Consider the following 24643-nt stretch of genomic DNA (forward strand, 5'->3'; position numbering starts at 1 on the left):
CCTCGCCACCTGACTCATGACGCCCCTACGCATAACCCGGATGGAAGCTGAGTGGGAATACAACATGTCACACATTGTGACATGCAGCATAATAGAATGGACCATTGGCATCTTGAAACAGCGTTTCCGATGCCTGGACCATTCCGGAGGCGACTTGCAATACTCCCCTGAGATGGTGGGTCAGTTCACTGTTGTGTGCTGCATGCTGCATAACTTAGCCATCATGAGACAACAGCAGCTGTTAGTAGAAGACCCACCTGCGGTGAGAAGGCTGATGATGAGGAAGATGCAGATGACGAGGAGGAGGAGGAGGATGAGGACGAGGAAGCCATGCAACTACCTGAACCCGGAGCATGACGGCGGAGGAGGGTGAGCCGTCATGTCCCTTTAACGATTGCTCGAGCCTTGCACCAGCAGCTCACCCATGAACGTTTTACTGCCTAAAGGCTCAAAGGCAACTACTCCACATGGACCATGTTTACTGTTTGAACCTGTTCTGTAGTGTTGTGCTCTGGTCGTAATGAACAAATAATGTAAATGATTCATCTTTAGTTCAAAAAGTTGTGCTAATAATGGAACAAATAATGGAAATGATTCAGTTATAATTTAAAATATATATTTTATTCAAAATGTGAACACTTGTTTTTACTTAGCTTAACTAAAATTATTCTTGCATCAAAATTTAAACTATTCACTTACAAACTTTAAGGTAACTTACAAACTTTTAAACTTGTAAATTTACATCACTTACAAAAAACTTTTAATTTGAGAACAGTTACATAACAATAACATAAATACAACAGTAACAACAATAATAATAACAACAGCAACAGCAAACAAAGGCTGCACCCATCTCTCCAACTTATTCTAAGACCGCCCACTGCGCTTGGTTTTGTTGACCACCCCTGCCCGCAGGCGGTGGCGCAGCCTTTCTCAGGTTGGTACTAAGCTCATTCTTTCGAGCATCTCGGGTAATGCGCACTTCTTGTTGTTGGGCGTGGGCAGGCGGTAACGTGGAAGGCCCGGCTTGGGCCTCTTCAGAGGTTGGTCTGTGGATTGGAGTGGGAGTGGCAGTTGATTCCATTAATCGCCACGGGATCTGGGCGTGTTCCTTTATTGCAGCAGCTACCTCCGACATTCCCTCCCTCATGTGCCCCGACAGCATCTCAACTACTTGCGACATTCCCTCCCTCGTGTGCACCGACAGTGTATCAGCTACCTGCGACATTCCATCTCTAATGTGCCCAGACAGTGTTCCCATTTCTCGCGAGAGTGTTGTTACTTCTCCTGACAGTCCCGATACCTCATCACCTCCCCCACCGATGGTGTTTGGGAGTGATCGCATAAGGTCAATGCTCTCCCCACGCATTGCCATTATCTGAACCACATCTGTTACATCCTGCATCCTAGGAGAGTGCTGTCGAGCTCTCCTTCCCCTTCTCACCCTGGGTGTGGCTCGCTGCATCCCAGTGGGACCCACAGCCTCAGACGGTGGGGCCCTGGTTGTGGTTCGCTGCACCCCACTCGGACCCACAGCCTCGGATGGTGGGACCCTGGGTGTGCCTCGCTGCATCCCACTCGGACCCGCAGCCTTGGACGGTGCGACCCTGGGTGTGCCTCACTGCATCCCACTGAGACCCGCAGCCTCGGAAGGTGGGACCCTGGGTGTGCCTCGCTGCATCCCACTGGGACCCGCAGCCTTGGACGGTGGGTTCCTGGGTGTGCCTCGCTGCACCCCACTGGAATCCCAAGCCTCAGACAGTGTGAAACTAGGAAGTGTCCCAATATTCGTACCACTCAGGAAAGGGCTGGCACCTCAATGGGCGGCACCAGCACCTCCTCCAGAGTGAGTACAACAGTGGGAGATTCATCCTCCCCTTCCCCCTGCCCCTCACCCCCATGCTCTTGGTCTGGAAGGTTGGATTGGAAGATGTTCTCCTCTTCAGGCTCGTCCGCGTTTGAATCTTCTGCATTGGCTTCTGCATCATCAGGGTTAGCCTCAAGTTCTGCAAAATACAACAGAACAGACAAATGGTTAGCAGCAGAGGGGGGGGCAGGGTGAGTGGCATGAGTAGGCTCACACAATGCAGGCAGCGGGCTGATTTGAAGGACCATGATGAATGATAGCACATTGCATCAACTGAAGCGTAGCTGATGGAGACATCCCCATGAACCGAAGCATGGCCAGCCCGCGCAGTACTTAACATTTAGTAAAGCCAGACTGTGGAATTTGCAGGACTTACCCTCTCCCTCGACTGTGGGCCCAGCTTGTGCAGTGGTGGTTGCTTTTCTCCAGGCAGGACCCATCAAAGCAGCAACCTGTCTTCCATGAGTGTCAGTGGGTGCAGATTTGCTGGGCCTCCTCCTGTTTGAGTTCTCCCTCTTTTGTTGTGGGCCACCTTCCTCTGCAAAGATGAAAATATAACGTTTTAGAGAGGGTGTCTTTCTGCTGGGTGGGACATACAGATGGTCACATTTACAATTGCAATTCCAATGAATAAATGAAAATATTACTTACACCAACTGCTTGACCAAAGTCCTGCCACTTCTTTTGCACTGGCCTCCAGACCTCTGGGTAGTCACCATTGCACAGTAATCTTGAGAAAGTTGTTTCCAGCATTTCTTTATTTCTTTTGGTGTAACTTTTCTTTGACCTCGTGTCCAGCTCGTGCCATCTGGCCTCAATTACAGTAACCAGAACCTACACTTCGTCCTGTGAGAAATTCTTGGTCCTTGAGCCGAGTTGCATATTGCAGCTCTGATTTTTTCCACTCAGAAGAAAAGTTCTCACACACAACTGGCTCTTTAAAAATGGCCGAAAGCAGACCGGGAGGTGTACTGGGCATGTGCGCCCAAACCAGTCGAAAACATCATTTTTTCCCCCTTCTGTGCAGAAGGGGGGGCGGGGGAGGGGCTCCTTTGTTCGGCGCAGACCTTAGGCTCCACCGCCCCCCCCAAGGTTAAAGGATAGGTTGCGCGTTGCAAAATTCAAAAATTACAACTTTCAATCTTTTTGGGGGCGTAGTCGGGCTCCCAAAACACAGGCGTAACTCTTAAAATATGCTAAAAAATGGCTTTAGGGAAAATTGGCCACCATTACTGATACGAGCTTTATATTCCTGATTTTTAATTTGAATTCACATCTCTGGATCATTAATCCAGGCCTCGGATTACTGATGCCATAACTTAACCACTATGCTAGCGTTCCCTGCATTGGAGCGTATAGTGGTATCCCAGGGGTCGATATTAGGACCACTGCTCTTTTGATATATGTTAATTATATGGACGGGTATAGATTGCATCATTTCAAGGTTTGCAGATGATACGAAACTCGAAAATGTAATAAACACTAATAGTAACAGACTTTAGGAGGATATAGACAGTCTGGTGAAATGAGCAGACACATGGCAGATTAAATTTAACAACAACAACAACTTATATTTATATAGCTAGGTTTTAAGCAGCATCTTAAAGGAGGAAAGAGAGGTAGTGAGGCGGAGAGGTTTAGCGAGGGAGTTCCAGAGCTTAGGGCCCAGGCAGCTGAAGGCACGGCCACCAATAGTTGAGCGATTAAAATCAGGGATGCTCAAGAGGCCAGAATAGAGGAGGGCAGATATCTCGCATAGTTGTGTGGCTGGATCAGAGTACAGAGCTAGGAAGGGGGAGGCCATGGGGGGATTTTAAAACCAGGATGAGAATATTCAAATCGAGGTGTTGCTTAACTGAAAACCAATGTATGTCAGCGAGCACAGGGGTGATGGGTGATCGGAACTAGGTGTGAGTTAGGACATGGGCAGTCAAGTTTTGAATGACAGAGGTTAGAAAGTGGGAGGCTGGCCAGAATTGCTTTGGAATAGTCAAGTCTAGAGGTAACAATGGAATGGATGAGAGTTTCAGAAGCAGATGAGTTGAGGCAGGGCAGAGTCAGCGATATTCCTGAGGTGGAACTATGCGGTCTTATTGATGGCGCGGATCTGTGGCCGGAAGCTCATTTTGGGGTCAACTATGACACCAAGTTGTGAACAGTCTGAGTCAGCCTCAGACAGTTGCCGGGGAGAGAAATGGAGTTGTGGCCAGGGAACAAAGATAGTGGCGTGGTCCAAAGACAATGGCTTCGGTCTTCACAATATTTATTGGGAGGAAATTTCTGTTCATCCAGTACTGGATATTGAACAAGCAGTCTGACAATTTAGATACAGTGGAAGGATCAAGAGAGGTGATGGTGATATAGAACTGAGCGTCGTACATGTGGAAAGTGATGCTGTGTTTTCAGATGATGTCGCTGAGGGGCAGCTTGTAGATGAGAAATAGGAGGGGGCCAAGAATAGACCCTTGGGGGACACGAGAGGTAACGGTGCAGGACTGGGAAGAGAAGCCATTGCAGGCGATTCTCTGACTATGATTAGATAGATAAGAACGGAACCAGGTGAGTGCAGTCCCACTCAGTTGATTATGATGACGAGGCATTGGAGAAGAATGGTCTGGTCAACCGTGTTAAAGGCTGAAGACAGGTTGAGAATAATGAGGAGGGATAGTTTACCTTTATCTCAATTAATAATTATATAATTTATGTCTTTGATAAAACCCATTTCAGTACTGGGGCGGGCGGAAACCTGATTGAAGGGATTCAAACATGAAGTTCCGGGAAAGGTGGGCATGGATTTAGGAGGCGACAACACGGTCAAGGACTTTGGAGATGAAATGGAGGTTGGAGATGGGGCAATATTTGCAAGGACAGAGGTGTCAAGGGTTGGTTAACACAGAGATGTGTGAAGTGATATATTTTGGTAGGAAGAATAACCATAGGAAATGCAGATGAACTATAATTTTAACAAGAGTACAGGAACAGAGAGACCTGGGGGATTGTATGTACACAAATCTTTGAAGGTGACAGGACAAGCTGAGAAGACTGTTGAAAACATATGGGATCCTGAGCTTTATTAAAAAAGGCATAAGGTACAAAAGCAAGGAAGTTATTCTGAACCTTTACAAAAATGGGTAGGAACTCAGCTGGTGTAATATGTTCAATTCTGGGCACCACTCATTAGGAAAGATGCTAAGTCCTTGGAGAAGGTGCAGAAGAGATTGACTAAAATGTTCCCAGCGATGATGGACTTTAGTTATATGGAGAGACTGGAGAAGTTGGGATACTACGAAGAGCAGAGAAGGTTAAGCAGAGATTCAATAGTGGTGTTGGAAATCATGAATGGTTTTGAGAGTAAATATTGAGAAACCATTTCCAGTCGCAGAAGAGTCAGTAACCAAAGGACACAGATTTATGGAAATTGACATGAGGAAACAATCTTTTACACAGCGAGATTTTGTGATCTGGAATGCATGACCTGAAAGGGTGATGGAAGCAGATTTAACAGGAACATTCAAAAGACAATTGAATAAATACTTGATGGGAAACATTTACAGGTCTATGGGGAAAGAGTAGGAGAGTGAGATTAATTGGATAGCCCTACCAAAGAGGCACAATGGGCCAAATGGCCTCCCGTTCAGCTGTATCCTATGATTCGATGAAAACATTTTGAGATTGAGGTTTGGAGTCACATGAAAAGCATGGTCCAGTATCTGTGAATGTGGCCTTGGCAGCGAGTTCAACACTTGTTCAGTAATTCTCAGACAGCAACTCAATTATAGAAGAAATGTAATAACCTCACATGGTGAGCCAAGGTGAGAGAGTCGAGCCACAACTTGAACTGAACCAAACTGAAAAGCATGGGCCAGATTTTTCTGGAGTTCAGCATCTCACTGCATGCCCAGTAGTTAGACTTATCCATGCATGTTTAAGTTTTAAAATTTTTTGCTCACAATGTTGCTGGAGGTGTGAGCTGATAATGGCACAGCGAGAGTAACAGGGCATCTGGGATCTTGGTGAACAATGGTACAAACAGTATGTCTCCTTAACCAATGAGATTTAAGCACGAGAAATAAATGGGAGATGAAGTGAGAAGGAGGGTGAATGAAATGGGGTGAATTCAAAGTCAAATCAGGTACAGAAAGAGAAATAAAGAAAGGGAAGAAAGATTAGATTAAGAAAGAAAAAAGACAGAAAAATAAGCTTTTCCTTAAATTCGGCATTTTTAAAATTTCCAAATACAACTCAGAACTTGAAGGAATTAAACTCCACACATAATTGTTCACTTTCTGGGCGAGAGATTGATTGGCAGTCATTATCAGTTATCATGCCATTAAAAGTGTACTTGTGCTGTTAATTACTAGTCTTACCTTTCTGTGATGTGGTTACATAAGAACATAGGAACAGAAGTAGGCCATTCGGCCCCTCAAGCCTGTTGCACCATTCAATTCGATCATGGATGATCTGTATATTAACTCCATCTACCTGCCTTGGTTCTATAATTCTTAATACCCTGTACTTGGACGCCTATACACACCAACTTGCGGACGACACCACATTGGGCGGGATAATTCATTCTGAGGAAGAATGTGACAAAATACAAGAGAATGCAAACTTGCAGAATGGTTGTGTAAGTCTGAGGTGGTGCATTTTGGTAGGAAGAATAAGGAGGCCACATACTGCTTGGATAAGAAGACTAAATGGGGTAGAGGAGCAAAGGGACCTAAGGGTACAGATACACAAATCACTAAAAATAGTGATGCAGGTTAATAAGGCCATAAGTATAGGCAAATCAAGTACTGGGATTCATTTCATGTGGGATAGAATTGAAAAGCAAAGAAATTATATTAAACATGTATAGAACCTTGGTTAGACCATCTGCAATTATCTCAGCTACTTCTTTTAATACCTTGAGGTGGAAACCATTGGGTCCTGGAGAAATGTTTATCCATTGTCTCATTATTTTCCCCATTACGATTTTTCAACTTGTATTAAGCCGAGTAAATTCCTCCCCTTGATTTAGTTTTACTTTTCAACGTGTCTCTGGTACTTTATCCTCGACTGTGAAGACAAAGTAAGTATTTAGCAAGTCAGCCATTTGCTGATTTTCAATGACTAATATCATTAATGGGCAATTAATGTACAAATGCAGCAACTTCATGAAATCACGGGGAGGTTAAGCACGAGATGTCATTTTCGGGAAGCGAACACCGAGCGGGATAAATCGGCCAGCAACTTTTGGCGATTCACGGGACCTCCCTTCCTCACCACAAGTTGCTGCACAGAGGGCAGGTGGAGAGGGGAAATTGGGGTGGTAGATAATGGGATGGTAGATAATGGGGCAGTTGCTGCCGCCTGGAGGAACAGGAGATGCTTGACCTTAGCTGGGGTACCTCGGGATCTTGGACGAGCAGTTTAAGGATGGGAGCATACATAACATCAGACCCGTGTCCAGGCAATTAAGATGATGTCCCAGAATGTGCAACACATGGTGGGTCAATTGCAGCAGTCATGTGTGTACAGCCACGCAATCCCCCCTCCCGCGCCCCCGTCCCCCAAAGGGGAAACTAGGTCAGCCGTAGTTACCATGGGCGACTTGGGCATCGAGAGGAGGGGTCCACTTCTCGGGGCTCCAAAGATCTGATTGGAACCATACAATCGGCTTTCCCTCTGATCAAACAAATGGCCAGCCCAGTACTGGGTGTGTCCATGCAACAGGTGGCTCTCAGCTTAGTGCTCATTAATAATGGTGAGCATCATTCACACACTATTATTGTTTCAGCAAAATCTGGCCCCATGTTTTCCATTTCTTCTCACCTTGTTCCCCCTGTGTCCCTGTTTCCACACCAGGTGCTACTGCCCCGAGATATTGAGGAAGGAACACGAGATCCTGAACATCCCATTCCTTCCCTCACAGTCTGACTCAGTGAAGATGTGAAAAAGGTCCATCCTGTATTTTCTAGTTTCTTGTACTTGTTCTCACCCTGATTGAGGATGAATTCTATTACCAGTCTTGTACTGTATCTGATGGTAAATAAAGTGCCGCCGCTCACATTCTCTACTTTCCTCTTAAAGGTGAAAACCGCACACAACCAGAGACAAAGAAGTGATATCGGGGGAGGAGCCACAAGACTCCGACCTCTCACCCTTTCTGAGGGAGCTCTGGAATCACTGGGCAGTCACACGGAGCAAGCAGCGAGAGACGGAGAAGTAGGATGGGAGGAGCCAGCTCCAGGTTGGTCAGGAAACTCCTCGTACTATGTCTCCAGTTCCTCCTGTTACAGCACAATCTGTCATCGCAATATATTGCCAGTGTTTAATATCGTCACTTGTACTGAATGCACTGGCCATTCTGTAGCTCATGTTCCCCTGTTAACCTCTGCTCTTCTTCAGCCCTTCAGCACAGTAGGAGCAGCTTCAAGAACTAGGGCCCTCAGCTTGGGCTCCATCCAACCCTCACTTCACCAACCCCGTCAGTGTACCTGAGCCTCACAAGCACCAGCTGAGAGATGCCCACTCAGTAGGGCTTAGTCAGACTGAGGGGAGACTACCTGGTGATACGCAGATGGCAGGTGGAGAGGGGAAATTGGAGTGGTAGATAATGGGATAGTCACTGCTGTCTGGAGGGATAGGAGATGCTTGACCTTAGCTGGGGTACCCCGGGATCTTGGACGAGCAGTTTGAGGATGGGAGCTTACACAACATCAAACCCGTATCCAGGCAGTTAAGATGATGTCCCAGAATGTGCAACACATGGTGGGTCAGTTGCAGGAGTCATGTGTGTTCAGCAATGCTGTCCATCCTGGAGTTATGCAGCAGAGCCCCCCCCACACCCCCAGCCCCACCACAGGCGAGGCAAGGTTAGCCGTAGCTACCATGGGCATCTTGGGCACCAGAGGGGAGAGGTCCACTTCTCAGGGCTCCAAAGATCTGATTGATACCATTTAATCTGCTTTCCCTCTGATCAAACAAATGCCCAGCCCAGTACTGGGTGTGTTCATGCAACAGGTGTCTCTCAGGTCAGTGCCACTGAACTGCTCAATATCTAATCATACAATTGCATCGGGAGCCTAACTATAGGATCCTCGTGATCTGAAATAGACTTCATGGGCTAGAAGTTCATGAACTTACCGCCACTCCGTTGCGCCATCAAATTGCGATAAAATGGCGGCTGACGTTCTTTCGCCAGCTGGTGGCGGGTCCAGCGGCGGCCTCCATTTTGCTCTCTCCACTTTGCACTGACGGCAACTGGCAACGTGCTGGAAAATAAATGGCGGCGTGGTGACGGAAATCGGTGTGTAACGCAGACTTAATGTCATCAATGTGAACTTCGATCCTAGCGCTAAATTCAGCACTGGGTCCTAAGCACTGGTTAACTCGGCGTGCAAGCAGGCTGACAGTGGCAGTGTCTGCAGCTCTTAAAGGGCATTATTCACGTCAGTTTGAATTTAAGGGTTTGGAATAAGTTTTTTTGATTTTATTGAAGTGGTGGCTTGCTGCAATAGATGTGAAAAATCTTACAAGTGTATAGGTAGTGCTGCTGAATGCTTGCAACGGCTTGGATTGTAAACAAAGGTTTTTGAGAAGACAACATGCTGCGAATACTCAGCAGGTCATGTGGAGAGAAAAACAGAGTTCACGTCTCAGCGCAACATGCTGCCTGACCAACTGAGCATTTCCAGCATTTTATGCTGCCATTTCACATTTACAGAATCTGCTTGCTGAGAGAAGAGGAAGATGCAGAATAGAAATAGTGCAAGCTGAAGGGGAGGAATCAGACAGAAGGATGCATCCCAGACTTCCCCTTTGTGGCCGGGATATCCGGGATAGAATCATGCACCTGCAGTCTCAATGGCTGGGCAGGCTGCCTCTTCGTGTTGACCCATTGGCTGGGCAGGCTGCATTTCTTGGGTGTGTGAAATGAGGAAGGCACAAGAATGGCCGGAGGGCGGGAAAGCAAGAGATGCCATGCCAGAAAGAGGATAACGTACGAGGATACCACATCTTGTATTCTTTCAGTCCCGCCGCTGGCCAAGGGCTCAACCGTGTCCCTAACAAGAATGCCCTGCACCCTCATTTTGTAATCATTTCAAAGATTCACGACCCTCTGAGAAAAATATCCTCCTCAGCTCTGTTTTAAATGTGTGACACCTTATTCTGACACTGTGCCCCCTAGTTCTAGATTCCTCCACGAGAGAAAACATCTGCATCTACCCTGTCAAGCCCCCTCAGAATCTTATACGTTTCAATCAGATCACCTCTCATTCTTCTAAACTTCAATGAGTATAGGCCCAGCCTGCTCAACCTTTCTTCATAAGTCAACCTCTTCATCTCAGGAATCAACCTAGTGAACCTTCTCTGAACTGCCACCAATGCAAGTATATCCCTCCTTAAATAAGGAGACCAAAACTGTACGCAGTACTCCAGGTGTGGTCTCACCGCACAGTTGTAGCAAGACTTCCCTACTTTAAACTCTATCCCCATTGCAATAAAGGCAATCATTCCATTTGCCTTCATGATTACTTGCTGTACCTGCATGCTCATTTTTTGCATTTCATGTACAAGGACCTTCAGATCCCTCTGTACCACAGCATTTTGCAGTATCTCTCCATTTAAATAATAATTTGCTTTTTTATTTTTCCTACCAAAGTGGATAACCTCACATTTTCCCCCGTTAAACTTCATCTACCAAATTTCTGCCCACTCATTAACCTATCTATATCCCTTTGCAGATTTGTTGTGTCTTCTTCACAACTTGCTTTCCCTCCTATCTTTGTGTCATCAACAAATTTAGCTACATTACATTCGGTCCCTTCATCCAAGTCATTAATGTTGATTGTAAATAGTTGAGGGCTCAGCACTGATACCTGTGGCACCCCACTAGTTACAGTTTGCCAAACTGAAAATGACCTATTTATCCCGACACTCTGTTTTCTGTTAGTTAGACAATCGTCTATCCATGCGAATATATTACCCCCAACCCTGTGAGCTCTTATCTTGTGCCATAACCTTTTATGTTGCACCTTATCGAATGTCTTCTGGAAATCCAAATACACGACATCTACTGGTTCCCTTTTATCCACCTTGCTCGTTACATCTTCAAAGAACTCTAGAAAATTTGTCAAACGTGATTTCCCTTTCATAAAACCATGCTGACTCTGTTTGGTTGAATTATGATTTTCCAAATGTCCTGCCACAATTTCCTTAATAATGGAATCCAGCATTTTCCCAATGACAGGTGTTAGGCTAACTGGTCGAAAGTTGCCTGCTTTCTGTCTCCCTCTTCCTTGAATCGAGGCATTACATTTGCAGTTTTGCAATCCACTGGGACCTTTCCAGAATCCCGGGAATTTTGGTAGATTACAACAAATACATCCACTATCTCTGCAGCCACTTCTTTTAAGACTCTAGGATACAGGCAATCAGGTCCAGGGAACTGGTCCATCTTTAGTCCCATTAGTTTGCCTCGTACTCTTTCTCTAATGATAGTGATTGTTTTAAGTTCATCCCTCCCTATAGACCTTTGATTATCTATTATTGGGATGCTTATAGTATCTTCTAAACATGCAGACCGATACAAAATATTTGTTCAAGGCCTTTGCCATTTCCTTATGAGTGCGGCATTTCTGGAGGGTCCATCTTTCAGATGAGACGTTAAACTGAAGCCTGGTCTGCCCTCTCAGGTGGACATAAAATATCCCATTTCAATATTGGAAGAAGAAGGGATTTCTCCTGGTGACCTGGCCAATATTCCAGGACAAATTCCTCAACCAACAGCATCGAAAACAGATTAACTGATCATTCATCTCATTGCTTGTTGTGGAACCTTGTTGTGCATAAATTAGCAGTCAAATTTGGTTGCATAACAACAGTGATTGCACTTCGTCAGCAATTCATTAGACGTGAATGTGTAGCGATGTCCTGAGGCTGTGACAATGTGCTGCATCAATGCTGGTTACATTAATTTGTTGTAAAACATCATGTAAAATGTTTCCTTGCAGAGATCAGAAGGATCAGTCTCCGAACTCGACATTCTTCACTCAGGAGGAGCTCAACAAACTGAAGTCTGAGTATAAAACAGGTGGGCTGGAAAAGGTTAAACTTCTGCTACAGAAGAAGATAAATGATCTGGACAGTACAGAGCTAAACATTGCAGTGACGGGAGAATCAGGCGCAGGGAAATCCACCTTCATCAATGCTATGAGAGAGCTTCAGGACGGTGATGAGGGAGCAGCTAAAAGTGGGACCACAGAAACCACAATGGAGCCAACCCGATACCCACATCCCACCCTGCCTAATGTTTACTTCTGGGACCTGCCAGGAATTGGAACTAAACAATTCCCAGCCAACAAATACCTGAGAGAAATTAAGTTTAAAAAATACGATTTCTTCATCATAATCTCAGACTGTCGATTCAGAGAAAATGATGCAAAACTCGCCAAAGAGATTAAACGGCTGGGGAAGAATTTCTACTTCATTCGGTCTAAAATTGACAATGATCTTAATTCAATGAAAAAGCAACAGAGGGGGTTTAATGAAGAAGAGGAACTGGAGAAGATCAGGAATGACTATGTCAGCAAGTTGCTCGAGGCAGGGATTCCATCGCCCAAAGTTTATCTGTTATCAAGCCTCGATCTGAATCTGTATGATTTTACTCGGTTGAACAAAGCTCTTGAAGATGATCTTCCGGATATAAAGAAAAGTGTGTTCATACTGGCCCTTCCAAACCTCAGTGTGGAGATTGTAGAGAAGAAAAGAAAAGAGCTGAGGAAACGAGTCTGGATGTTGGCGACACTTTCCGGAGCAGTGGGAGCAGTGCCAGTCCCTGGGGTATCCCTTGCTTGTGACATTGCGATACTAGTTGGAGGAATAATACATTTCCGTAAATGTCTGGGTCTGGATGATGCTTCTCTTCAAAGACTAGCCAACCAGGCAGGGAAACCTGTGGGAGTTCTGAAAGCAGTGGTGAAAACTCCCCTGGTGGGTGAAATAACTCCAGATTTACTTATAAGGGTGGCGTGGTGTCTCACTGCTGCAACTATTTCAGCAATTGAGCTCGTTGTTGACCACATACCAGTCATCGGTTCCATCTTTGGAGCAGGATCATCATTTCTGATGACCTACAAGCTGCTGACTGGTGTACTGGAAGACCTTACAGAGAATGCGCAGAGAGTGGTGAAGGCTGCATTTGGGACCAATTGAATGGCCACTAATACTGTGGATTTGAATTTCTGAGTGTCTGTAATTTTCACATCACCCTCAATTTTCACAATCCCTCACTTATTAAGAGGCAAGTCTATTTCCCAATGTTATTAAAACCTTTCACCACCTTCACCATACATCCCTCAAGATCCTAGTATTAGAACTATTGCTGCATCAAATAATTTGTCTGAAAAGTAATGAATTCTCTGCAGTTCCATTAGATTCTGTTTAGCCTGAGAATCAGTAACAGCAGATAATGAGACAGCAGTGAAGAGGGGCAGGGACCAGGCTGTCGCCCAGCAATGAGCGCACAGACTGCTCCTCATTCAGACCAGCCCTCATATACACCAGCCCTCATATAGACAACCCCGTATACAGAACACCCGTCACACAGACTACCATTCATATAGACCATCCCTCATAGACACCACCCCTCCTACAGACCACCTTCATAGAGCATCCCTCCTATAGACCACCTTCATAGACCTCCTACAGACCATCCCTCCTACATATATACAATCCCTCACGTAGACAATCTCATATACAGACAACCAATCACACAGCATTTCCCTTATATAGACCATCCCTCACGTAGAGCAAACCTCATACAGACCACCACTCATACTGACCCCCTCATCTTGACCATGCTCATATACACCGTCCATCATATATTCTCCTCCTACATTACAACAGTGACTATACTTCAAAGTTCCTCATTTGCTGTGAATTATTTTGACACAATTGGGTCAGCAGTAACTGTAAGTATTGTAGTGCCTCTGCACCTTGTTACAAACTCACACGAGGCATGAATATATCAGACACGGTCACTCTGTGACCTTCACTTTATTTCCTGGACTGAAGAGTGCTGATCCTGGGTGGGACCTCCCCTTTTATACCTGGAAGCCCAGGCGAGGAGCTCACTCCCTGTGGTTAGGGTGTGCATTACAAGGGTACAGGTACAGTATGCATGAGTTACAGTTACATATTTATAGTCATTGCAAGATGGTGAAATACATGACATCACTTCCCCCCTTAGGTCTTTTAGTTTCAGAGGTTAAGTCTATCGGGTGGTCGACGCTCTCTCGTGGAGCGCCGCAGTTGTGGCTGTAGTGGCTGAGCCTCAGCACGCGTCTCTGTCACTTGAGGTGATTCCGGCCTGTCCGGGCTGGCTGCAGGGACTGTGCATGCTGAGGGCTGTCTTTGTTGCTCGTGTGCTGGCAGTGGTGTGGGTGCTATCTCATCCTGCTCTTCTTCCGATTCCTCCGTGTCTGCACTGAACCTTGTCTTTACTTGGTCCAAGTGTTTACAGCATACCTGCCCATTGTTTAGTCTGACCACCATGATCCTGTTTCCTTCTTTGCCAATTACAGTGCCCTCAAGCCATTTGGGTCCCAAAGCATGGTTAAGAACAAATACCGGGTCATCTATTTCTGTACACCTCCCCATTGAGCCTCGATCATGGAGCTCGGTTTGGGACTGGCACTTTCCCTCAACAATGTCTGCCAGGGTTGGGTGAATGAGGGACAGCTGCATTTTGAGCGTGCGTTTCATGAGGAGTTCCACTGGCTGGACTCCCGTGAGTGAGTGCGGCCAGGACCTGTAGGCCAGCAGGAGGCGCGATAGGCTGTACTGAAGGGAGGGTCCTTGGATGTGTAGCATGCCCTGCTTTATGACTTGGACCACCCGTTCCGCCTGGCCATTGGAGACCGACTTGAACGGCGCTGTCCAGACGTGCTTGATCCCATTGCCCGACATAAACTCCTGGAATTCATGGCTGGTAAAACACGGGCCATTATCGCTGACCAGGATGTCCAGCAAGCCGTGGGTCGCGAAAACCGCACACAGACTCTCAGTGTAAGGTTCAAAAATCTACGGCCGCAGTTGAAACACCGTAAGGACAAGAAAACTAACATGGGATTGTTCCATGCACTAAATGAACATTTTTGACCAAGTAAAAGCAGGCTGGGAAAACGTGTGGGCGGATACAGACATTGTGGAGTTTGGCTCACAAGCGAGACCGAGGCACTGGCCAATGGGGGAAAAGTGCATTCTGGCAGGCCAATCAAGGGTCCAGTCGGGCCTGAAGTAGGGAAATCTTCAACCAATAAGGACTCCCAGGCCCAGTTTGAAAATGACTCCCCCCCCCCCACCCCCCAACCCCAAATCATACTACGAATGTGGGCCATTATCTACCGAATTAATATGGACAATAGCTCTGAATCAAAACTATGAATTACTGCAAGAATGGCCCACTGACTCCCAGGACTATAACAAAGGACCCACAGACTTTCAGGCACCCATGTGCAGTGAAACAATACCCTGGTCCTCACACCTGCGTGTACCTGTGACATCTTCTGATTAAATATTCAAAGCTATCTCCCCGCCCAAACTTACACAATGGACCACCCACTGGGTTTGAGCATGAAAAGACCAGAACTGAATTGAATACAAATATAGGGCACAGAAACACCAGAAAAGCAGTTGTGGAGAAAAGAAGTTGTGGAGAAAAGCGGTTGTGGAGAAAACAGTTGTGGAGAAAAACAGTTTGGGGTCAGTTCTTGAAAGGGCTGCTGGCTGCTGGAGGGGAGGAGCTGAGAGAGTTTAGCAAACTTTGATGTTGGTCGAGACTAAAAACCCACGAGCCAACCTCCTGGTTGGTAAGCGGCAGCAGGTGCTGCTGTTAGCCCTGAACACACTGGACAGGGTGCGAATAACCGAAGCATCAGGCTGGGGCACGCAGAGCTGTGCAGACCTGGACACCTGGTTCAATAACCTGGATTCACAGCTGTAGTCTGACGATAACCGAGAGGCAGATAGAAGAAACCGACGCAACATCGAAGGGGAAAACTGAACAATAACATAAAACCCACCCCAGAGGGACCCCGAGCTGAAATAAGTGCCCCCAGAACCCCGGAGTTGATAGGATTGTGAGTATAGCCCAAACCCCCTCACAGACTCAATTTAGGATAGGAATTGGTCGGAAGGGTGGAAGTGGGAGGTGTGGTGGTGTGTGAGTGGGATGTTTTAACCTCTTGTTTTCCCCTTCCCTGTTGCGAGATTTTTCGTGTTGTTGAGTGAGATTGTGCCATTACTGCCATTTTATGACCTCTTCCTATGCCCTCTATCTTTGTGTTTGCTATTCTAAATAAACAACATTAGCCATTTTGTTCCCTTACCCACTGTGTCTGGTGCCTCATTACTCACCCACCCTCATAAATCGCACGTACAGAACCCAAGGGGAGTGTGGATTCGAACCCACACCCCAAGCTCCCCTTATATCCACAGTGATGGATGTCGTGCATGAGTTCAATATGATGCACTCAATCCACTTCGAGTATGCATCGACAACGATCAGGAACATTTTTCCCATGAACGGGTCCGCATAGTCCATGTGAATACGTGACCATGGCCTGGTGGGCCAGGGCTACGGGCTGAGTGGAGCCTCCCTGGGGGCATTGCCCAGCTGGGCACACGTCGTGCACCTGCGAACCCAGTGTTCCAGGTCCGAGTCAATCCCCGGCCACCACACGTGTGACCGGGCAATGGCCTTCATTAACACGATGCCAGGGTGCTCGCTGTGGAGTTCCCTGATGAACGCTTCCCTTCCTTTCTGGGGCATGACTACCCGGCTGCCCCATAACAGGCAGTCGGCTTGTATGGAGAGTTCATCCATCTGTCTCTGAAACGGCCTGACTTCCTCAGGGCACCACCTGTGTGCGGGTGCCCAGTCCCCAGTCAGGACACATTTCTTTATCATGGATAGGAGGGGGTCCCTGTTGGTCCAGAGTTTGATCTGGCAGGCTGTGATGGGGGAGCCAGCAGTGTCAAAAGCCTCAACGGCCATGACCATCACGGCGCTCTGCTCCGATGCCCCCTCGGTGGTGGCCGGTGGGAGCCTGCTGATATGCGTCAGCGCAATTTTTGGTGCCTAGCCAGTGCCATATGGTGTAGTCATATGCAGCCTGCATGAGGGCCCATTGCTGTATGCGAGCTGACGTATTAGCGTTGACAGCCTTGCTGTCGGACAACAGGGATGTTAACGGCTTGTGATCCAGCTCTAGCTCGAACCGTCTACCGAAAAGTTACTGGTGCATCTTTTTCACACCGTACACACATGCGAGTGCCTCCTTCTCGACCATGCTGTATACACGCTCTGCCTAGGAGAGCGACCTGGAGGCGTAAGCCACCGGTTGGAGTCGGCCGTCGTCGTTACCCTGCTGCAAAACACATCCAACCCCGTAGGATGACGCATCGCATGTTAAAACCAGTTTTTTACAGGGGTCATACAAAGTCAACAGTTTGTTGGAACACAGCAGGTTCCTCACCTTATTGAAAGCCCGTTCTTGACAATCCCGCCAAGACCATTCACAACCTTTAGAGAGGAGCATGTGTAACGGCTCCAACAATGTGCTTAAGTTCGGCAGGAAGTTCCCAAAATAGTTCAAGAGTCCCAGGAATGATCACAACTCCGACGTGTTGCCGGGTCTGGGCGCCCGGTGAATCGCCTCAGTTTTTGATTCAGTGGGCCGGATCCCATCTGCGGCAACCCTCCTGCCATGATCTCGACCTCTGGGGCCAAAAACACGCACTTGGCCTTTTTCAGCCGCAGGCCTACCTGATCCAATCGGCGTAGCAACTCCTCCTGGTTGCGGAGGTGTTCCTCAGTGTCTCGACCTGTTATAAGGATGTCGTCTTGGAAAACGATCCTTCCAGGGATGGACTTGAGCAAGCTTTCTATGTTTCGTTGGAAGATAGCCGCTGCCGAACGAATGCAAACGGGCACCTATTGTAAACAAATAATCCTTTGTGTGTCGTGATGGTGGTTAGTAACTTGGATTCTTCAGCCAGTTCCTGAATCATGTAGGCCAAAGTGAGGTCCAGCTTCGTGAACACCTGCCAGCCTGGTAAAAAGGTCCTCCGCTCTCGGAAGCGGGTATTGGTCTTGCAGCGACACTCGGTTGATGGTGGCTTTGTAGTCGCCACAAATCCTAACCGAGCCATCTGCTTTGAGGACGGGAACAATGGGACTTGCCCAGTCACTGAATTCAACGGGCGAAATTAAGCCCTCTCTGAGCAGCCTGTCCAGTTCACTTTCAATTTTCTCACGCATCACGTACGGCACCGCTCTGGCTTTGTGGTGCAATGGTCTGGCGTCCGGAGTGATGTGTATCACTACTTTGGTGCCCTTGAACGTTCCGACACCGGGTTGAAAGAGTGACTCGAATTTTTGCAATACCTGCGAGCATGAACTTTGCTCCACGGATGAAATGGCGTGCACATCCCCCCATTTCCAGTTCATCTCAGCTAGCCAACTCCTCCCCAAGAGCGCGGGGCCATTTCCCGGAACAATCCAGAGTGGCAGCCAGTTCTGTGATCCATTATGCGTTACCACCAAGTTTGCACTGCCCAGCACTGGGATGATCTCTTTCGTATACATACGTAGCTGCGTCTCAATGCATTCCAACTTGGGCCTGCTAGCTCTGTGTGGCCATAGTCTCTCATATTGTTGGGCGCTCATGAGGGACTGGCTAGCTCTGGTATCCAGCTCCATGTGCACCGGAATACCATTCAGTAAGACTTTCATCATCATGGGTGGCATTTTGGTGTATGAGCTGTGGACGTCGTCCACATGAACTCTCTGAACTTCAGCCTCCATGGTAGTTCCCCAGGCCTCATCCTGCATTTCAGACCTCTCGTCTGGTTCGTCTGTCTTGCAGACTAGCCTCGCTGCTGCCTTTTTGCACATCCTGGCCAGGTGTCCCTTGACATTACAAATCCTACAGGTGTAAAGTTGGAACCTGCAGATTTTTGCAGTGTGTCTCCCCCCACATCTCCAACATGAGCTGAGATTGCTGTTAACAAAAGGACCATTCCCAGGCATTCCACTCTGATGGCCCATTTGGCTGTTTCTAATCACTCTGATGAAGGGTGCTAATTGTCCCATCACAGGATGCATTGTTCCTCGTGATGGCATGAATTGCCGATCCCCTTTCCATTGTCCCTGTTGCAGGCCCACCCTGGCTGCCTGGACAGTGTCGAATTGCCCTTGCCTGCCTGCCTGGATGGTGTCAAATTGCCCTTGCCTGCCTGTGGGGTTCTGTGTCCTTTTTACAACATTAACTCCCTGGTTCATCGCAACATTGAAACCTGTGTTCGAAAATTAGCTTGGTCTCCTCTTCCCCTGCCATGAAGGTCTGAGCTATCAATGCTGCCCCTTCTAAAGTCAAATCCTTAGTCTTTATGAGCTTCCTTAAAATTCCGCCATGGTTAATGCCCTCGATGAAAAAGTCCCTCAACATCTCCCCACTGCAGGCATCGGAGAACTTACAGAGACTGGCCAAACACCGCAGTTCCGCCACGAAGTCCGAGATGTTTTGACCCTCCCGACACCGGTGAGAGTAGAACCGGTGCCGGGCCATGTGTATAGTACTTGCCGGCTTGAGATGCTCACTGATCAGCTGGCTAAGCTCTTCAAAGGACTTGTCCGCTGGCTTTTGGGGTGCGAGCAGGTCTTTTATCAGCGCATAAGTTTGTGGACCACAGCTGGTCAGTAGATGCGCCCTCCGCTTGTCAGCCATTGTCTCTTCCAGCCAGTCCTTTGTGACAAAGCTCTGCTGGAGTCTTTCCAGAAAGTCGTCCCAGTCCTTACCAACACAGTAGTGTTCCTCTGTGCCACCGGTGGCCATCCTCGTGGTTTGGTGATTCCCGATGCTCGTCGCCAGATGTAGTGTCTCTGCACCTAGTTACAAACTCACACGAGGCATGGATATATCAGACACGGTCACTCTGTGACCTTCACTTTATTTCCAGGACTGAAGGTGCTGATCCTGGGTGGGACCTCCCCTTTTATGCCAGGAAGCCCAGGTGAGGAGCTCACTCCCTGTGGTCAGGTTGTGCATTACAAGGGTACAGGTACAGTATGCATGAGTTACAATTACATACTTATAATCATTGCAAGATGGTGAAATACATGACAGGTATATCTCAGCCCCTTTGAACCAGCGTGTGTAATAGTGGGGGACTCGGGGGCAGAATTTTTGTTGGGTGGAAATGTTTTCCAGTGCTGGTGTTGAAGAGGAAATGTGCTTTAAAATCTGTTACTTTCCTTAATAGCTGTCTTTCTCACAGGGTAAACAGCTGAGAGCCTTGAACAGAAAAAACTCTGGGGATGGGAATGGAGGGAAATCTGTTGACATCAGGCATGCAGCCAAGAGATGTAAAGAATTTTGAGTATTGATGACAAAGTCCAGTAACTGCCCTTTCCTCTCAGGCTGGTGATGGAGCAAGCTTTTAGGGTTCTCAAAGATTCTGATCTTTGGATCAATCACCAGGTGGGTGGGGGACATTGGCCCAGTGTCCAGTGAAGATGAAGGTGCTGTATGTTGGACACTGTAACCAGGAACAGAGACCTGAGATGTGAAGTCCCTGGGGATGGGAGGAGGGAGAGGACAATGATGTGGAAGAACCTGCAGCAGAGGAGCAGTTACTGCAGGAGGAGAGGCGTGGGAACGTGTGACATCAACTTACTGCAACATGTGTGCTGCACAGTGATATCAGCAACTCATTGATGCTACTGGTGTGAAATTTTGTACTTTTACTCTATACTGTGCTTTAATGTAATTCTGGCAGATCAATTAAACTTAATTTACATATATCTATCTGTATCAATTCATGTTAATCAATAATTCTACCTTGGGACATGTCTTTATGCTAAAGGCTCTATTAAATGCAAACTGCTGCTCTACAAGTTATGAACTTATCTGTTATTATCTGACCAAGTGAAACTGATGAACAATGTCATTGTACCACAACATATTCTAAACATGAACACAGTGTTGTTTCCCTGAAGAAATGTATTGTGTGTCATTGCTTTCCAAACCAGCGGTTGTGGGAAATGCTGCAGTGAATCAGATTCTACAGCCTGGGCATTGCTGTTGAGGCAAAACTGAGCCAACTCAGACAGATAAGATCCACACGCACTGCAATGGATGCAATAAATGGCCAACACTCCACCTTGAAGATTGTGCTGAGTATTTGTCATTAGCTACTGAAACAGGAATGCAGGGTAAACATCCATCGATAGCGTTGGAAGAATTGAACAGGAACATGTCAGGGTAGATAGAAACTGTTTCCATTGGCAGAAGGGTCGAGAACCAGAGAGCACAGATTTAAGGTGATTGGCATAAGTACCAAAGGCAACATAAGAAAACACTTTTTTATACAGCAAGTGGTGAGGATCTGGAATGCACTACCTGAAAGTATGGTAGAAGAGGACTCAATCACAGCTTTCAAGAGGGAGTGGATAAGTACCTGAAAGGAAAACATTTACAGGGCTACGGAGAAACGGCGGAGGGCGTGATTAGCTGAGATGCTCTTGCAAAGAGCTGGCATGGGCTCGACATGCGGAATGGCCTTTTTCAGTGCTGTAACCTTTCTATGATTCAATGCTTACTTACAGATGTGCATAGCTTTAAGACATGGTGTCGATGTGGCACTGATTGGAAGGCATCTGGACACAGTGACTGAAGCTCCAGACTTTCTTGTTGCTGTGCTGTTTTTAAGAACATAAGAATATAAGAACAAGTTAATTAGGAGCAGGAGTTGGCCATTCAGCCATTTGAGCCTGCTCCACCATTCAAATAGATCATGGCTGATCGACCTAAACTCCACTTTCCTGCACTATCCCCATATCCCTAGATTCCCTTAATATTGAAAAATCTATCAATCTCTTTCTTGAATATACTCAATGACTGAGAATTTACAGCCCTCTCGGGTAGAGAATTCCAAAGATTCACCAACCTCTGAGTGAACAAACTTCTCATCTCAGTCCTAAATGACCGGCCACTTATTCTGAGACTGTGATCCCTGGTTCTAGACTCCCCAGCCAGGGGAAACATCCTCCCTGCATCTACTGTGTTACGCCCTGTAAGAATTTTGTATGTTTCAATGAGATCACCCAAGAGAAACTCTAGAGAATATAGGCCTAGTCTACTCAATCTCTCCTCCTGGGACAATCCCCCCACCTCAGGAATCAGTCTGGTGAACGTACCATTGGGATCCCGAAGCAACCATTCACATGGCTTGGTGGGAAACTGAACCTTCCTTTCTTTCCCCAAATCCCCACTACATGGTCACTAACTTTACATCTGCACAGGTATATGGCAAGTATATCCTTCCTTAGGTAAGGAGACTAAAACTGTACACAATACTCCAGATATGGTCCCACCAGGGTCCTATATAATTGTAGTAAGACATCTTTACTCTTCAAATCAAATCCTCTTGTAATAAAGGCCAACATATCATTTGCTTTCTTAATTGCTTGCTGTACCTGCACGTTAACTTTCAATGATTCGTGTACAAGGACACCCAGGTGGCTCTGAACACCAACTTTCCCAATTTCTCACTGTTTAAAAAAATCTGTTTATCTATTTTTTATACCAAAGTGGATAACTTCACATTTCTCCTTTTATATTCCATTTGCCATGTTCTTGTCCACACACTTAGCCTGTCTATATCTGCTTGAAGTCTCTTTGCTTACTCCTCAGAACATTGACAGCTTATTCCTTCTCATCATTTTTACACTGTTGCTCACCCATGACTTCACCATTCTGGCCATCGACCTGCATGTTGAGGCACCTGTGCTGATGTGAAGATCGTGACCATGTAGTGGGGGGTTTGGGAGAAGAAAGGAGGCATCACTTTTCCATCAAGCCATGTGAACGGCTGCTTCAGAATCATAATGGGATGTTTGATAATTCTGCTTGTAGTCTGAGCTTCATTGTATCTGGGCTTGGCTTCTATCTGAAGTTATTGTAAGGCAGACCTGAGCCATGGCTGCAGAGGGTAGACCTGGTCTCCCAGCAGACCTTCCTCCCTGAGTCCATCCCTTTCAACTAATGGCGGTGCAGATATCTGGCATACGATTCTTCATGGCAGCTCCTGGCCAAACAATCTCTGGCCTGCTTGATTCTGTTGGTGGTCACATTCCATCCGTCCATTGAGAGAATAAAGTATTTGTTGCTTCATGTAGGGCACAGCATTGTGCACATGGACTGAATGACAGCGTGAGAACCATTGAGGGCCGTTACCTCTGAGAAAGCCAATAGATCTGTAGAATTGGTTCCCCCTCACATCACTCCTGTAGATTATTAACACAAGGATGTCAATTCTTGCTCCGCTTGACCTTGTTTTATTTATAGAAAGTAGCTGGCACTGCAGTTGTCCCTTCTGAAAGTGTGAAAGGAAAAAAAAAGCATAAACATTGAGAGTTGGGTGTGATGCCCAGTGGCAGTGCCTTAAGGAGTTTACCTCTTATCGCGAAGTCTTCCTGAAGGAGGAGACGCAGCTCTGGAATTGGCTGCCTCACAAATCTTAGTCTCTTCAGGAATATTTTTACTCTCATTCCCAAAGTGCCCCATATGGAAGCAGTTGTGTAGTGGTGTGGTTGTTACCTTGTGTGCCATCTGATGTCATCAGCTTCTGTTGGGTCTTAAGGAGCACTGAATGTAATCCCCACAATGTGCAACAACTGTCAGCCAAAGTATCCGGTGTTATAGTTCAGCTTTCTCCTCACACTTTTAACAGATAAAGTAAGTCTCTATAATCAGATGAGTTTCCTCTGACTAAAACTGGCACCCTTATGCATGCTCTGTGTGTGATTGTGTGCTAAGGACCAAATAATTACTCCTAAACTATGGAATATTTCACCAGAGATGATGTGGATTACTCACATTCTCCTGTCTGTTCCCAAAGGAGGTAAATTCCATACTGTCAATACCTTTCTGCTTGGGCCAAATAAGATAGTACAGGGAATAGGGAGATGGTCTGTTAGATAATACACATACACAGGGAAAACAAAGGTAAATTAGTCTTCAAAGAATCCAAATACCTTCTCTGGAATATACTTCTTACACAGTCTGATAATGTACAACAATGTTGGATGAAATCGTCCTTCAGAGACTATTTGATATGATGTCGATACATCAGTGATGTGAAACTCCTTCTGGTGATCTTTCTGAAAATGATGTGAGTGAATTTTATTTGTAAACAGAATTACAGATAATGTTTAAAGACAAAGGTAGCTGTTGAGATAGGGATGGTTAGCAGTGAGCTGTTGCTTCACTATCTCAACCTCCCGGTCATTCCAGGGTCTCAACTGTTCAAAATCCGCAATCCAGGATGTCTCCTGAGGATTTGGCAACAAGTGGATCCAATTTAAAGGCAACTCTCACAATAGAACCTGAAGCCACAAAGGTCTCTCTATAGAACAGTGAGAACTAAGTGTTATTTGATTTTACAATTCCACCCTTGACTAACTACTCTTGTACTGTTGTGATATTGGCACAATGATTTATTTATGTTTAACATTTTTTGCTCTAATCTCTTGTGCCCCATACCCTTATTAACTATTCCAATCAACATTAGTTTAACTCAGTTGGTGCCAGTCTTACCTCAGAGGTTTGAGGGAATGGGTTCAAGTCCCATTACAGATTACAGCACATAGTCTAGGCTGATACTTCAGTGCAGTTGTGTGGAAATGCCGCCATTTGGATGAGATGTTAAACTGGGGCTCGGTCT

The 24643-nt window shown here is 46.5% G+C and overlaps 1 protein-coding gene across 1 annotated transcript; it reads left to right on the forward strand.

The window, feature by feature from the left end:
* Positions 1–223: 223 nt before the first annotated feature.
* On the forward strand, positions 224–22716 carry LOC139266156 (interferon-inducible GTPase 5-like). Its single transcript, XM_070883999.1, has 5 exons — positions 224–369; positions 5049–5168; positions 11866–13061; positions 17764–17786; positions 22612–22716. The coding sequence occupies exons 1-5, from the start codon at positions 224–226 to the stop codon at positions 22714–22716; spliced, it is 1590 nt and encodes a 529-aa protein (XP_070740100.1).
* Positions 22717–24643: the final 1927 nt, after the last annotated feature.

This window comes from Pristiophorus japonicus, chromosome 6, assembly GCF_044704955.1.
Source record: "Pristiophorus japonicus isolate sPriJap1 chromosome 6, sPriJap1.hap1, whole genome shotgun sequence".
Classification (NCBI taxonomy): Eukaryota; Metazoa; Chordata; class Chondrichthyes; family Pristiophoridae; genus Pristiophorus; species Pristiophorus japonicus.

What these genes read in the sequence shown, in the direction of transcription:
- LOC139266156 (XM_070883999.1), top strand. Translation starts at nt 224, where the DNA reads ATGAGACAACAGCAGCTGTTAGTAGAAGACCCACCTGCGGTGAGAAGG. An exon ending in GAGCATGACGGCGGAGGAGG is followed by an intron (nt 370 to 5,048) that starts GTGAGCCGTCAT and finishes ACCACTCATTAG; the next exon opens with GAAAGATGCTAAGTCCTTGG. An exon ending in GAAGGCTGCATTTGGGACCA is followed by an intron (nt 13,062 to 17,763) that starts ATTGAATGGCCA and finishes ATGTCGTCTTGG; the next exon opens with AAAACGATCCTTCCAGGGAT.